Below are 16388 nucleotides of genomic sequence, written 5' to 3' on the forward strand. Positions count from 1 at the left end.
AAAGAAATATCACACTTAAGCAAGATTTCAGTCAAAGCCAATCAACTACAAACTAATTGAATAGATAAACATAGTTATATAATATAAAAATGCCACTAAGAACAATAGAACTTATCTATCTATATATATAAAGCAAAAAACAGAGAATGGTGAAACATTCAAAATACCAGAAAATGCCCTTGATTAATGCAAACATTAAGAATTGAAATTATTAATTAAATGAGGATAATATGGTAAATTCACACTTTTTCATATTTAAAAAAATTAAAATTAAAAGAAAAATCGGATAATGGATCTTATTTTTATGGAAAACAACTATCCATTATCTTTTTTAATTCTAAAATAAAATTTAAATTTTTTTTAAAAAATCCTCTCACATATACGAAAGCGCATGCAGAGAGGCTAGTATTAGAGAAAGCCCAAAGGCTAAAAGAGCTACAATACAAAATACACTGTTGCAGTGCTGTACTGAGTACCATTTATTACTATCATTTTAATAATACTTTTTGCCTAAAATTACTATTATTTTAATAGACTAATTATGAATTGCACAGTTCTCATGATTCTCTCTCTATATCTCTTCTCCGTGCCCACCGTTGGCTCTACTTCTAACCCTCTTCCTCCACGACCACCATTGACTACATCAATCAAGAATGCCAGCAGCAATCAACAACCGCCATCTATTAATTAAAAAAATATATTCCCATCCTTCATCAGACCAACAAGCATAATCCAATTCCTCTTAGGCTTATCAAGATCATATCTTCAGTGCCTCAAAGTTCATCAAATTATTCAAAGTGAAAGCTTGAGCAACATGTTCAACGGATTAGTTGAACCAACCCCTGCAGACTATTCTCAAGCAATTATCTCACATCTTACCACCCATTATACAATTTTACCAAGGCTGAATGATGAGACAAGTAATTAACTAAAGAATTAGGAATTTTCCTATGAGTTTTAATTATTAATTACAATGTTTTTTTTTTTTTTAAACAAACTCTTTCATTTTAAGAAACAAAACTAGAACAGCAAGAGACATAAATCAAAACAGAGCAGCGAAAAAAAAATATAGCTGACTTATGGCCCTTGTTCCGTCTTCAGTTTCTTAGAGGGCATGGTAGCCCATCCACATGAGTTAGGATTGATGAGGGTCGGTCCACCCAGACCTCTTCGTGCATCATCCTCTTCTCCCAAGATGCCATAGCATCTACTGGAGAGTTTAGGTTGTACATCTGATAGATACCCAAGGGTGGGCATGGTGGAAGAGAGATGTGGCGATTTACATGAAGAAAAAGAGAGAGTTTTAGGACCCGTGCCAGTCTTAGAGTCTTGGGAGAGGCTAGTTGATATAAAACATGGGAAATAGTTAGGCATAAAACCTAGGTTTTCTTTAGAGGGTGCATTTGCTAACGCATGGGTTGGGAATCTCTTAATTATATTTAACTTTTCAAATTGACTTCAAAAGCACTAGATTAACACACCAACACAAAATATCGTTTATCGGGCCTCCCTTGGTGTAAAAGGACCGTGACTTCATTAGCTAAAAATGCTTTAGAAGAAGGATTGACCTTGAGTTCATTGACATCCTATTTTTTGTTGTTGTATTTACGGGTTAAACCCGTGTTATTTGTTATAAATAAAACCCATTTTTATATTCTTGCCCAATGGGCTAATAGATGGAAATCATTAGAATGATAGATATTGGAAATAATTTAAATTATCATTTCCCAATATCGCTTATACAAATAAAATAATTGAAGAAATAACTTTAGCCCAATGAACTAAAGTGGTATTTCAGCCCCAAACCTTAAAATGATATGACAAAATTGTATATTTAAAGAGTATAGCCGGGCGGCTATACTCGACAAATATATTAGAATATTTTAAACGTATAGCCGGTCGGCTATACTTTCTAAATACATTCGAATATTTTAAAAGTATAGGCGTTTGGCTATACGCTTGAAATATTAATATATTCGAATATTTTATGAGTATAGCCGAACGGCTATACTCTTTAAATATAACCCGAAACTTGCACTCGCAGAGGACGGAGGTTGCAGTCGAAGTTTCGCTTCTCTACCAACTCAAGGTTCGATTTGTTTTCTTCGGATTCGGCTGCTTCGTCCTCCGGGTTCGGCACCGAAAAAAGACCCAACCCGCCCACCCGCCTAGCCGCCCTCCTAGGCCCATTTTTTGGAGTCTAAAGCACAAGATGCCGAGGATAGACTCGAAACGGTCGCCTCTCAGGCTCAAAAGGTCATGCACTGACGTACTCAATCCATCTTTGGTCTATGGCTATGAGTGTGAGATGTTGTTAGTGTGGTGTTCATTTTGCCATTGGCTTCTTTCTCTTTGCTTTCAGATGGCTGACATTGTTACAGAACAATGGATTCAAATTCCGCGGCTTGAGCAGGCTCTTCATATTACACAAGTAAGTTTTTTCTGCTTGAAACAGGCTTCAGGTTCTTTATTTGCTAAATTCATAAGTTTTGCTGATTCACTAATATTTGCTAGTTTCTTCTTGGTTGGACTGCTTTTCATTCTTTGGATATTGCATTTCTGTTATAGATTTTGACATTTGATCATGCCCTCTTGTTTGCTGAGAGAAAAAAAGAAGAAGAAAGATTTGTCTCCTCCTCCTGTTGCATAGGAACCCAAAACCAACCCACCAAAGAGCAAAAAAAAAAAAATTGAAATATCACACCACCTCAAGTGAAAAATCTAATTCATTTAAGCTTTTATATTTGTTCTTGTATCAGCATCTGTGTTTCTGTTGTGTGAACTCCACCTCAACTCCAAAGAAAATAAAAAATAAAAAATTAGAGGGTGCACATTTGCTAACGCATGGGTTAGGAATCTCTTAATTATATTTAACTTTTCAAACTGACTTCAAAAGCACCAGATTAACGTACCAACATGAAATATCGATTATTGAGCCTCCCTTAGTGTAAAAGGACTGTGACTTCATTAGCTGAAAATGCTTTAGAAGAAGGATTGACCTCGAGTTCATTGACATCCCTTTCACTATAAAATTCAGGCTTTTAAGGTTGAGGCAATGACCCTTCAATTTTGAAGGATAGCAAAGATATTCAGCAAACATCTCCAATTTTGAAGGATTCAAAAGGTGTCAAATATTTTAATCTGATCTCTTAACAATTTGTGTCTAATAATGGCTAATATGCAGTTAGAGAAACAGAGATAGAGGTGTGCATATCTCTGTGCTGGTTGTAACATTTGGCTAATATATACCTACAGGAACTATGAATATGTCTGTTTTCTAACTGTCCAGCATTCATTCCCATATAGCATGGCTGGTCTAACGGATGTTCTGTAAACTTAGCTTTCAATTCTTGCAAAATATGATGATCACACTATATATATGCTTAACAAAACCCTCCATTTTACCTATCGTGCTTTGATTCTATGAGCCACATAATCTCCATTCTCCCCTTGTATATATGGATGATGGAGTACATGCTAGATAGTGAAAGTTTTTGCTTTTTGCATACGTACAGTTCCCACAGAATTTCCAAAACCTTACTAAGAACGAATTATATAGTTCGTTTCGAATAATCAGCGAGGTGAGTGTATACATATATCATTGGAATCAAAAATTTCGATTATTATAAATCTTTTGCCTACATGTTTGGAATTCTAAGTATGTGATGGGTATTAAAATATGAAGGTGGAAATGCATGGTTCGGATGGTTATGAGGGCCCATTATACATTGGAAGTGGATGCTTTCACAGAAGAGATACTCTTTGCGGAAGGAACTTCATCAAGGGATCTAAGAGTGATATGAAGTGGGTGATCAGCAGAAAAAGAGAAGAAAGTGGCATTCATGAATTGGAAGAAAATTCAAAGAGTCTTGCAAGCTGTACATTTGAACAGGGCACTGAATGGGGAAAAGAGGTCTACTTTCACTCTTTTTCTTTCTCAGTCTGTGCCACAACAAGTGCTCATAATTAATTTGAGGAGCTTGATATATCTATGAATCTTGAAAAATTTGCATATGGGATTGAAATATGGATGTCCAGTCGAAGATGTGATAACAGGGCTATCGATTCAATGCAGTGGATGGAAATCGGTGTATTGCAACCCAACAAGAAAAGCTTTATTAGGATTGCACATGTGCAGCATAAGAGATTGTCAGAAGGTTCTCTTCAGATTTTACTTTCTAAGTACAGTCCGGCTTGGTATGGTCATGGAAAGATAAGTTTGGCCCTTCAACTTGGATATTGTATTGTCTGCTGCTGGGCTTCCAATTGCTGGGCAACCCTATTTTACTCGATTGTCCCTTCACTTTACCTCCTCAAGGGCATTTCCTTATTTCCACAGGTATAAATTGTTAAATTTCTTCAACATAAATGGTATTGTGTCTCAGTGATAACTGATTTGTCACAACATATGTCACATCACTAATAAACATGAGACATAGCTACTTACATAAGTAAGTCTCCCCTCGTCTCTATCAGAGATGTGGTTTATAACATAGCCGCCCAAATAGTATATTTCTCAATGTCTGATGGGTTTTGTTTGTGAATCTAGATCTCAAGTCCATGGCTCATACCATTTGCATATGTGATCATTGGCAAGTATACTTGGAGCTCTGTGGTCTGATGGCACAATCTTAGGTTGGTGGAATGACCAACGAATGTGGCTGTATAAGAGAACAAGCTCTTGCCTCTTTGCCTTTGTTGATACCATTTTATACTTCCTGGGATACACTGATTCAGCATTTGTCATAACAGCCAAGGTGCCCGATGAAGATGTGTCGCAGCAATATGAGAAAGAGATTATGGAATTTGGGGCCTCTTCTCCAATGCTCACCATATTGGCAACACTTGCATTGTTCAATTTGTACTGCTTTGCTGAGTTTGTGAAGGATGCAACCACTGGATCAAGGGGCATAGCACAAGTTTATGAGACAATGGCTTTGCAAATTCTTCTGTGTGGGGTACTGATCCTCATCAACATACCTTTGTACCAAGCACTTTATCTTAAGGAAGGACAAGGGAAAGATGCCGGCCTCCATAGCATTGAAGTCAATGGCATTTGTTCTAGTTGCTTGTACGTGTTTTAAATTTTCATATTGAATTGAATACCATATGGTATTGTGAGTTGAACCTGATGCGTATATACTTGGAAGGTATGGAACGCCAAAAGACCCTTTCATAAGAAATAATAAATGGTAATAAATTAATTGCTCGATTGTTTTGAGCGTTTCAATCACCAATTATAGGTACTGCTCTCATCTTCTTCTCTGTTTTTCTCCATTTCAATGATGATTTGGGCAATTTCATTTGTTTATTTAGGAATTTTGTAAAGTAGATTTTAATTAATTTTAATAAATATAATTGCTAAAGTTTATTAAAAAATAATATGTAATTCACTATCACAATTTTACGATCATACCTATTTGTGAAAGATTGTGATAGAATTTTAATTTGTCTTAATATAAATCAAATTACAATAGGCAAGAGAAGTATAAGTTATCTTTGTTGACAAGGTTTAAATAAAGAAAAAACAAAGTCCACAAAATAATTAATTACTATTTATTAAGTATTTTATGAAATTAGTAAAATATTTAAATACTAAGTATTTACTAAAGAAATAATAATTAAAACATAATTATTAATTAAAGTAATTAAAAAAGGCTAAAAGTAAAAACCATTTTGTGAAGTATAGCCGCGGACTTTCAAAATATTCTTATATATTTAAAGAGCATAGCTGCGTGGCTACTTATTTTTCTTACACTCAGAACAGAAACAACAATTATACATCCATTTTCACAAACCATACACCATTAAAGCACAACGAAATACAAACCTCGTGTAATTATCTTATTTGATGTGAGATCGTTTCTTATGCATCATTCAGTACAGTATACACTGTGATTGAGGATTTTGATCTCATCTCTTTTAATAGAGCACTGGACTCTTTTCTTTGCTTTATTTTGACACTAGAACATTTTCCCGATACCAGCGATCCGGGGAACAGATTCTTGGACATCCATCTGACTCCAATTTCCCAACAATGGAGCCATCTGCTCTACCTTGTCAAACAACCCAAGTAACCCACCTGTGTGTATGAAGAGGATCTTTCTTCCTTCCCACTTCTTTGGATTCTCAGCCATGTCTTTCAACATTCCATAAGCAGCTTTGCCACTAAAAAAGGAAATACATCATAAATCAGTGATCCCATTATTCGGCAGACGAGAAAAGCCACTGAGAGAGAGAGAGAGTAGCAGATCATACTTCAGGATTAACTATGAATAATTTAACCATTTATCCTCCTAAAGGGAAGTGATGGCACAAAGATGGAAACATAAACAAAGAGTTGTGGACATAAAACAGAACCTGTAAACTGGATCCAGAACAATCCCAGTGGTCGCAGCTATCTCCATGACAAACTTAAGCTCCTCAGACGTGTTTATTGCATAGCCCAGACCTTTGGCCTGTCAACCCACAATACATTTACATCCTTTTTTGGTGTTTACAATATATAATTACTTACAATTGGTCAGCATATACATTGTGTGTAAAACTATATGCACATCATCTCATAATGGTAACATATGAATAGTTACAATTTACAACCCATGATTTTCCATTCTAGGATTTCATTTTTCTGTAGAGGATGCACATGTACAACTTGTATAGTGTGGGCAAACTACTGTAAGATCAACCTTAAAAGAACATGTAGTACGAAGCAACATAAATCATGTGTTCAATGCTAACAATATAGTGTCTAATCTGCTTTGACCCTCACATTTTGAATGTTAACAATATCACGTGAATCAACGCCTGCCTCAAGTCCATCATGTAGGCCTTGAACATAGTCGTAGAAGTAATCAGGGTCATCACAGACAGAAAAGGCACGGACCTGCAGAGCAAAAGGAACAAATAATTACATGACATGTCAAGAGCAGCAAATTAATTATCTACAGAAAGGAATCCAACGACATACTTTTGCCTTCAACGAACTCAGCCAAGAGCCCAATGCCAAACCAGCAATTGTACCCCCACTGGAAATCCATTACATGAAAACATTACAGATGGAAGTAATAATAATAATCACGATCACCATAAACTTATTCTACAGTATTATACTCGTTGTAAACAACATGTAAGATATAATTCAGTTTTCATTTGTAGATTATAGAAAAGTTTGGTTTCGTGAATTTTTTTTTTTTGCTAATACTCCAAAAGAGAGAGAGAGAGAGTGAGAGGTAAAGTGACTTTAGCTCTGAATTCTTAATCAATATTCAGACACAGAAATCCAAAAAATAAAATAATAGTGAAGTCCAAAACTTCTCACAACAAAAGGAAAGTGAGAGCTGTCAAATACGAAAACAAGGCTGAGTAGACAAAAAACAAATGGTTTCGATTCAAGGATCCTACTTTCTCGTATCAAAACTGACAATTCCATATCTCAAGATCCATACATAAAGGACATGAAAAAATTTGTAACATATGGCAGGCATGCAGGACTTGTTATATCAACTCAAAATAAGATGGCATAGAAAAGCACCTGCCACAAGCAACAACAATATCATCAAACTTTACTTTGTTGGTCCCACTCTGAAGCTGCTCCTCAATCTCTCGAATTGCTTCAATATACCCCCTGAATATAAAAAAAAACATTACGCAAATGTGATAATATCAACAAAAAAGAAATGGAAGCCGTCATAATCAACTTTGAACAGGAAACTGAAACCTCACAACCCTCACCCCTCCCTTCTCCCTTCTCATTTTGAAGACCCCAACCATTAGGTTTATACCATATGACACGAGTTATGATGGATTAAAGTGAAGAACAGGTACCAGATACCATATTTCCAATACGGATTAGAGCTTTAAAAAGTCAAGAAAACTAGAAAACTTCGGGTTGGAAAATAGGAAATACTTCTCATTTCCACTGTGAAGAAAAGAAATTGCATCAAATTCTAGGAACCCAAAATGAAAACTTAAAAAATATATGGCAGATAGAAAGGAGATAGAGGGAAAAATACAGCAGTTAAAGTGCACAGAAACAAATTATTATTAAACAGACAGTTTATGCACATTTCAATAGAAAGGCAAACCCAATCTCACCAGGTTCCTAGGGAGTTTGATCCACCAACAGGAATAACATATGGCCTTCTTCCTTCTTTTAGCAGTCTTTCCTTTAAGAGATTAGTAAGAGCCTGAGACCAAAGTGAATATAAGAACCCAAATCACTAGAGATTTAGCAAAGGTAATCTATAAATTCATTAGTATCAAAAATGCATGTTCTCGACCAAAAAAAAATGCATGTTGGTAGAACAGTAAGATAGTTGGCTGTATGGTTTTTTTCCCCTATCTGTTGAGACACTGTCCATTTAAACCAAAAATATCACTTGATATGCAGTTTATAAAACATGTGTCTTAAAAGAATTACTTAGCCAGAGATCGGTGTTTCAACTTCAGACTTCAACCAGAGACAGTAACATTGCTAAAAAGACTAAAGGAGGAACATTCAAAAAACTATAAGAAAATGTGTGTTTAATTAAATATTACTTGATAAACATTAAAAATACATGGTTAATTCAAAGGAAAAGCAAAACTAACACACCCCACTGCCGCATTTTGCATACTCTTCTTTTGAAATTAGTTCAACATGAGCTCCAACTAGACGTTCAACAAGGAGATTGCCTGTCAGTCCAGGATCTTGGTCCACGAGAACCTGCAGTGCATCATGAGGCATTAAGCAAAGAGATGGGGAAAAAAGTGCTAAAACTGAGAGATGGAAATTCACCTTAGAGGTACGTAGAATGAGATAACAGTCAAGATTGAGATACTTGGCAGCCACTGCAGTTGCACGACAGTGGTTACTTTGGATGCCCCCTATCGTTATGATACAGTCAGCACCCTTTGCTACGGCGTCCGCCATCAAGAATTCCAATTTTCTGACTTTGTTACCACTCAGTTGCATTCCCGAAAGATCATCACGCTAGATATTTGCAAATATTTCTGTCAGTGTAAACCAGGAAAGTGAAAACACAAAACCAAAGCAACAATTCAACGACTTAAAGCTTATTGAAGGTTTAAAAAAGAGACATTGTATACGAAATTTTAGTACTTCACATTTAAAGGTCTCAACTTTTGATTAAGTGGAAGTTTCAGAATTGATCAGTCTATAAGGGGACTCAACAAGGAACAGACAGTCGACAATACCAAACATCTGACAAAACCCAAATGGGATTTTTGGGATTTTTCTATATGAAAGCAAATATAAGTGAGGAGAATGAGAAAACATAAAAGAAAAATGAGAGAAAGGAAATACCTTCAACCAGACTTCAGTATTGGTGGGCAAATTAGGAAGATTCCATTTGTGAATTGGAGTTGGAAGCTGACAAGTGATTAGCGATAACAAACACAAAGCAATAGCTGATCAATACAAACAGAAATCATAATCATGTAGAAAAATTGAAGAAGATGAGGGTTAGAATTTGATCGTACGTGTCCGAGAGAGAAGATATGAGAAGGGATGGGGTTGATATGGGATGCCCAGGAAGGAGGAGTGTAGGGCTTCTTTGTCAGGAAGTCCAACCCCCCCGCCCTCGTATGGGAGCTGTTGGTGTTGGCCTCCACTTCCATTGTGCGAGTCTGATGAGACTGAAACCGTCTGAGAATGTCGAGGCGTTTGTGATTGTGTATGTTGTGTTGGGTGATGACGGTGGTGACTTTGTTAATCGGAGGAATGGGGAAGCTGCGACTGCACAACATTTTTCATTTCATTCGTGCTATCTGCTCTCTTTTTCTGACGCAATTTTTGTCGTCTTTCGAGTTTTTCTTTTTCTTTTCCTTCTGCGTTCGACCAAAAACATGTGTAAAAGATTCTTCTTTCTTTTTTTTCTGTCGATCACATGAGTAAAACAGAAGGTAAATTTTCTTGCCGCCAAGTGGTCTGTTAACCACTGAAAAATAGCATCAAGTCTTTTCAAAGAGGCCCATTGATACAAAGAAAAAGAGCTCACCGTGGTATGTAAATTTTCAAGACTCTCTTCATCAACTCAATGAAGTTGAACGATGTTAAAGCATGAAGATTTAATATATATTTATGACACAAAAAAGAAGAAGTTTTATATATATTTTTTGATAAAATACACAAATGTATGTTTTAAATATTAAAAAAAAGAGACAAAGTTTGCTGCTTAAGCAGTCATAATTATAGACTCCAAATATGGAGGCTGGTGACTGGCCTCCATCTCCAATTTTGTTTGCTAGGCTATGGGCACTAAAAGCCCCTTTTTTTAAGCATATCAATTGGAAAAGTGTGTACTTTCAACGTGTTAGGCTATGGTGCCTCTAGTATTTTTTTTGTTTTATCAATTGGGAAAATCGGTTATTTTAGCTGTTGCTATACACTCTTGTTTTTCTAAACCTCACAGCTAAATTTGGGGAGCTTTTTCTGCGATCTTTAAAAAAAATTAGATAGTTTTTCGGTGATTTTGATTTTTGGGTTCTTGTCAAATTTAGTACTAGATTTCTAATCAACGATTCAAGTTAGTCAATTCCATTTTTTGAATTATCTTTGTAGGGAAATTATCAGGGTGCTCAAGGAGCAAAAAATAACCATGCAGGCTATTTCCCTTCTTTCTTTTGGTTCCCGGAATTTTGTTGGATAAATTTAGCTGGGTTTTGTTAGTTGGTAATTTAGGTTTCTGTCTAAATTTGATAAGTGGGTTTCTTTTGACTGGTAGATAGAATTTTAGTCTGAGGATTGTGAGCAAGCCATTGTAGTTTCTATTTTCTCTGGTTTCTTTCTTTTATGTATCTTTGTATTTGTGCCTTAAATTTCAATCCTTTTGTTTAAACGGGCACTTGTAGCAGTGGTGAATGTGTCCTATGTTTGGTTGTCAGCTTGTATGTTATGAACCAATGCCTTCTACTTGTTTGATGATCAAAGGGAATCAACGTGTGTTCTTGTTTGGACCTTCATCTTCAACAGCTTGAGGTACTTTGCCTTCTTCTTTAATGTTCTTATCCGTAGAGTATGAATTATACTTTCATTTCCGGATTTCCTGATTCCTGATTTGAAATAAGGTCTGCCCTTTACGTGATTATCAACCTTCCTTATTTTTTATTCGACTAGATTGATACACTTACTAATGCATTGTTTTTCCTATGGTAGTGTTGTGTTAGTTTTGTGTTAAGAGTATTATTGTAGATAAATGGAACTCGTAACCAGAACCAAACCCACCCAAAAGAGAACCAGGATGATCGGCAAAATTTATCCTGTATTTCTGTTCATAGTGTGAAGTGTTTAAATCTTGAATACAGTAAAACCTTTTTGTATCAGACCATCATTAACTGTTTTATATTGTGTGCTAATGATATGGACAGGGACAGTAAAAGATGCATTGTGCCCTTCAAAGAACTAACAGTGATATCCAGAAAAATTCAGACACTCGAAGATATTCCTTATCAAAGAAAGAGCAAAAGAGTTTCAGAACATCTTTAGATGTAATATATGTGTCTATTTTGCAAAATAATTTGATATACTTCATTTTTCTGCTATGAATTTAATTTAATTATCTGACTAGTTTTCTCTGGATTACTACCATTTTCAGGATTGTGAAGTGCCTTATGTCACAGGGAGGAACTCTGATCGTAGGTAATAATGTTGTTTCAATTGTCATTGCCTAATTGATTGTTTCTCACAGCTGTATGGTGAAACTAATCCAATAGATTTAGTTCACGTGTTTTCTGTCTTCTGATTAATTGTTAAGTACGTATGTTTATACCACTGTTTCTTCGATGGTTTTGCATATTTCTCAATCATCATATCTCGATTACACTATATAGGCTTGTTGGCTATGCGTAATGCATATGTACATCTAATACATAATACATGTATGCATATATGCCCATGTATACATGGTCCCTATCTTTTTGCTATCATTACTGAGATTTTGCATTAGCACTTCCTTTCAGATAGGATTTTGTTTAATCTGCGTAATGAGATTTTGCATGCATGATGAGAGTACTACTGTACTAGTTACCATTAAAGTAGAGTATGGGCCAGTGTTTTGGTATGGCAGGTAGAATCATCTGATCTATTATTGTTCATTGACAAGCTGAGTTGATTGATGGGAGCGTCAGGGAAATGACTGTCTATTCATCACTTATTTTAACTTCTCAGGTGTCCTATCCTTTCAGTGCTTTTCCGTGAACCTGACGGACATTGGAGAACTGTGGCACTGCCGCCAGTATGTCCTGACAATATAAATCACTTGGTATCTGGTACTCTGGTCAATATGGATACTCTGCATCTGGTTTACCCACCACCAATTAATCCATTCAAGGTTAATCGACGAAAGGTGCAGAAAGGGCCTCCTCTTGATTTTACTTATTCTGTCAAGTCATTTACAGGTAGAAGGTTCACTGGTTCAGCTGTGCGCCACCAATCTCGAAATAAGACTTTGGCAAATAAAGCTACTAAATGGAATGAACTTTCCAGGAAATCTTTCCATAATGGCTGCAGTGATTCCTCAAGTACCATCCCAAATGGTTCTAACTCTATTAATTCCTCAACTATGAGCATTGGTAATAAAAAAATAAACAGCATTGCAAAAAGAAGTTCCAGAAAGAAGAGTAGAAAGAAGGGAAAACAGAGCACGAAGGTGTCTAATGAACCGGAAGTGTTGTCTGAGGAATATGCCAATGGAAGTTCAACTTCTGAACCCTGTGGTAACAATGATGGGGACGGACAAGTGTCGTCTTCAACTGCACCAGAAATTTCATTGCCAGATAGCGGCCCCAAGAATTCTGAAACACCAAACACATGCACCGCTTCCAGTGATGAGGTTGGTATTCCTTCTGTTGGCAATTTTGAAAATCAGCTTCTACTTAAAGACTCTGGATTTCCCATCTTTGATGAGGTGGAGGGTATTCATACACAGGTGAGCTGTTACAGTGATATGTATACCAAAGGTTACTCTGATATGCATGACTCCTTCGTTTTGGATTCAATTTCATTTGGTTCAAACAGTGGTGATAGTACTAATGCTGGTCATGATGAAAAACACGCTGAGAAGGAAATTTTCAAGATAGATATTTCTAAACCTCCAGGTTTGAGTTCTGGGAAGGGACGTTTTTCTTGTCAAAGATTTTTAAATGATGTTGTAGACAATTATGATCACACTGAGGAAGCAAGGCATGGTATTCAGGGTTGTCGCAGTAATGACATGCAATTGGTTGTGCCTAACAAGAGAAGTAAACAAAACAAAGTAGCACCGCGAACTGCAAATGTCTCTAAATTTGGAAGTAATGGAAATCTGCATATTCGTATAGGAAAGGAAAACAATCATTCTGTCTGGCAAAAGGTCCAGAGGAATGATTCCAGTGACTGCACTGGTGAGTTGAAAAAAGCAAGTTCTGTTTACTCACGGCTTGATCTCCCTTTGAGAGAGGCTCCCTTGCTTAAAAGAACCTCTAATGTTGCTGATGTAAATGCCTTTTCGAAGAGTGAGGATAAAAAGCAGCAAAAAGATAAGGTCTCTAAGAAATTAAAAAGAAAAACCGTACCATCTTTGAAACAAGAATACAATTTTTATTCCAGAAAGGGTTCGCATGCCAGCATTGGTGGCTTAGATGGTTGTGCGAAGGCCAGGATGGATCAGAATGATATATTGGATATCTCGTCTCAGTTGAAGGATAAGAAATCCTTAAGTCTTGTTTCAAGATCTTGTTCTCCGCCTAGCTGTCCAAGGGGTGGATATCAGAGCAGCAAAATAGAATGCATGACGTCTGGATCAGTTCACAACATGAAACTTTGTCAAAATGAAATGGATCATTTTGAAAGTGTCTGTGTAGGAAACAAGAATAGCTCAGTGCAAAGAAAATGGGATTCCTTGAGTGAATCAAATCTGCTTCAGGTGCAGTCTCCATTCTACCTTCCTCATTTACTTTGTAATGCAACAAGTCAAGAAGTACAGAAAGAAGTTTCTCTTGCGGAAAGCATCAGGCAAAACTCTAGTAGTTCTGGATCTCTTACACACAAGTGGATGCCGATTGGGTCGAAGAATGCTGGGTTGACAAGCTCTACTAGATCTGGCAGTTCATCTCTTGAACATTCTGATGAGGCTGCTTCTAAGAGATGGGCTCTTAAAGACACTGCTAAAGGGAATGTGGTGTCCAATACTCAAAATCTAGTTTCTAAAGTTGCAGTAGGGTGCACAGGTCAGAATTCCGAAGACGTAACCTGTTCTTCTGATGCAATTGATGGAAGGCTTCCAAAATCAAGCACAATTGAAGATCTGGCCAATAACAAGCTTGATGTAGCGAACTGCATCAATGATTCTGCAGTATCCAAAGATCTCAATGTATTTGAAGCAGAGTCAAACAGAATACTAGAAGCAGTGAATAATGCTTGTAGGGCACAATTGGCATCCGAAGCTGTTCAAATGGCCACTGGCCGTCCAATTGCTGAATTTGAACGACTTCTTTATTATTCCTCCCCTGTTATCCATCAATCGCCCAATTCTATAAGTTGTCATACTTGCTGCTCAAGGAACCAGGTGGATCAGGTTGGTGGTGTGTCATTGTGCAGACATGAGACACCTCACATCACTTTAGGATGCCTATGGCAGTGGTATGAGAAATATGGTAGTTATGGGCTGGAAATAAGGGCAGAGGAATTTGGAAATTCAAAGAGGTTGGGTGCTGATCATTTTGCATTTCGTGCTTATTTTGTCCCCTATTTGTCAGGAATTCAGCTTTTCAGGAACGGTAGAAGTACTGATTCTGTAGATATTAACAATAGGCTTCATAGTTCTCAGGAGTTAAGCACATGCAGGATCAGTAAGACACCCAAAAAATCCTATAGCATTGGTAGTCTTCCAATATTTTCAGTACTTTTTCCTCAGCCTGATCACAAGGAACATGCAGTAACCCCACCACTTGTAAATCAATTGTGTATTTCAGAACAATCTTCAGCTTCTGCCAAAGATGTATCTGCTCAATTAGCTGACACAACAGGGTCCGGTGATTTAGAGCTTCTATTTGAATATTTTGAATTAGAACAACCTCAGGAGAGACGACCTTTATATGACAAGTAAGTATCCTTTTATGCTTTTTACTTTATGTATTTTCAGATGATCTTATCCTGTTTCCCTCCCTTTCAGGATAAAGGAGCTTGTTAGAGGTGATGGACTGTCACATTCCAAAGTATATGGAGATCCAACTAAGCTAGACTCTATAAATCTAAATGATCTGCATCCCAGATCCTGGTTAGTAATCAAACTGGCTTCAGACTCTTTAAAAATGTGAATTAATGTGTTTTGCAGACATTAATACAATTGACACTGAGTGGATTCTAAATAATAGGTAACTTTCAAGTGTCATCTGGTTTTCAGGTACTCAGTGGCATGGTATCCTATTTACAGGATACCTGATGGTAACTTCCGTGCGGCATTTCTAACTTACCATTCACTTGGTCATTTGGTCCATAGACGTGCCAAATTTGAGTCTCGTAATGTTGACTCTTGTATAGTATCTCCAGTTGTAGGTCTTCGAAGTTACAATGCTCAGGTAGTCATGGCTAACAGTGCATAGCATAGCTTTGGCATGTAGTTAATGCATAGTGTAAGATCTGTGAAGCTTATTAATCAATATATAATATCTGTCACTTGAACAGGATGAATGCTGGTTCCAGCTAAGGCCCTCAACGCCGAGGCAGACAACAGTAACACCGGGCTTAAACCCTTGTGGAGTACTAGAAGAGCGTTTGAGGACACTTGAGGAGACAGCATCTCTTATGGCAAGAGCTGTTGTGAACAAAGGAAGTATGACATCTGTAAACAGGCATCCGGACTATGAATTCTTCCTCTCCAGGCGACGCTGGTGACTGCTCAGAATCTTAATTAAATCATTTTAACAACTCATCGAGTAGTTTTTAATTCCACGTTAAGCTTTGCTACATTCAGATAGCATCCAACCTCGGATGAGAGAGAGGAATGACCAACCTCCCCGCTTCCACCCCCGTTTTCTTTGTATCTTTACCTATGCATGGAAGTGCTTCTCTGTTTCTTTTTGTTTTGTTTGGTTACACAAATGTATGTATAATGCTTTTCCTTGTATTTGTTTCGAAAATTGGAATATATAATATATGTAGACCGAGACTGTTGGAAGGCTAAAATCAAGCCAAAGTTGATTCAATTAAATTTTAAGAATAGCTTTCATTTTACTACAGAGTGCTTGTTTCTTTTGATCCAAGTGATATAGAGAGTTTTAATAGGACCATCATCTGATTTGATTGAAGGATTGTTGATCCTTTAATTAATGAAGGACACATGAGGAAGTTAACCAGCTTGCCAGCTAGCTAGCTACAACTGCATCTTTTGATTCAAGTCAAGTAAGAA

The 16388-nt window shown here is 36.8% G+C and overlaps 3 protein-coding genes and 1 pseudogene across 6 annotated transcripts; 3 read left to right on the plus strand and 1 right to left on the minus strand.

Annotated features, from left to right (window-relative positions):
• The first annotated feature begins 2065 nt into the window (after positions 1-2065).
• On the plus strand, positions 2066-4733 carry LOC110746234 (cellulose synthase-like protein E1). 2 transcript variants are annotated; one of them, XM_088253142.1, is made up of 6 exons: positions 2066-2256; positions 2363-2431; positions 3516-3581; positions 3686-3913; positions 4076-4339; positions 4550-4733. In XM_088253142.1, exons 2-6 carry the CDS (start codon positions 2363-2365, stop codon positions 4619-4621), a joined length of 699 nt encoding a protein of 232 aa, XP_088109268.1. In that variant the 5' UTR covers positions 2066-2256; the 3' UTR covers positions 4622-4733. The 2 variants fall into 2 exon arrangements, with proteins under 2 accessions (XP_088109268.1, XP_088109269.1); XM_088253143.1 differs by lacking the exon at positions 3516-3581.
• On the plus strand, positions 4656-5084 carry LOC148294666 (cellulose synthase-like protein E1 pseudogene; annotated as a pseudogene).
• Positions 5085-5820: 736 nt separating this feature from the next.
• On the minus strand, positions 5821-9834 carry D-CDES (D-cysteine desulfhydrase). Its single transcript, XM_021946960.2, has 10 exons — positions 9484-9834; positions 9308-9373; positions 8780-8974; positions 8597-8707; positions 8098-8189; positions 7535-7627; positions 6971-7028; positions 6773-6886; positions 6361-6458; positions 5821-6168 (listed from the first exon to the last, which is right to left on the minus strand). The coding sequence occupies exons 1-10, from the start codon at positions 9748-9750 to the stop codon at positions 5964-5966; spliced, it is 1299 nt and encodes a 432-aa protein (XP_021802652.2). The 5' UTR covers positions 9751-9834; the 3' UTR covers positions 5821-5963.
• Positions 9835-10185: 351 nt separating this feature from the next.
• Positions 10186-16199, plus strand: LOC110746742 (uncharacterized). 3 transcript variants are annotated; one of them, XM_021946994.2, is made up of 8 exons: positions 10186-10981; positions 11371-11490; positions 11598-11641; positions 12170-14859; positions 14953-15082; positions 15153-15257; positions 15384-15558; positions 15665-16199. In XM_021946994.2, the coding sequence occupies exons 2-8, from the start codon at positions 11383-11385 to the stop codon at positions 15872-15874; spliced, it is 3462 nt and encodes a 1153-aa protein (XP_021802686.2). In that variant the 5' UTR covers positions 10186-10981; positions 11371-11382; the 3' UTR covers positions 15875-16199. The 3 variants fall into 3 exon arrangements, with proteins under 3 accessions (XP_021802686.2, XP_021802693.2, XP_021802674.2); XM_021947001.2 differs by having other exon boundaries at positions 10187-10981; positions 12170-12833; positions 12930-15082; XM_021946982.2 differs by having other exon boundaries at positions 10187-10981; positions 12170-15082.
• The last annotated feature ends 189 nt before the right edge of the window (positions 16200-16388 follow it).

Source organism: Prunus avium, chromosome 5, assembly GCF_965620075.1.
Source record: "Prunus avium chromosome 5, drPruAviu1.hap1.1, whole genome shotgun sequence".
NCBI classification, from domain to species: Eukaryota; Viridiplantae; Streptophyta; class Magnoliopsida; order Rosales; family Rosaceae; genus Prunus; species Prunus avium.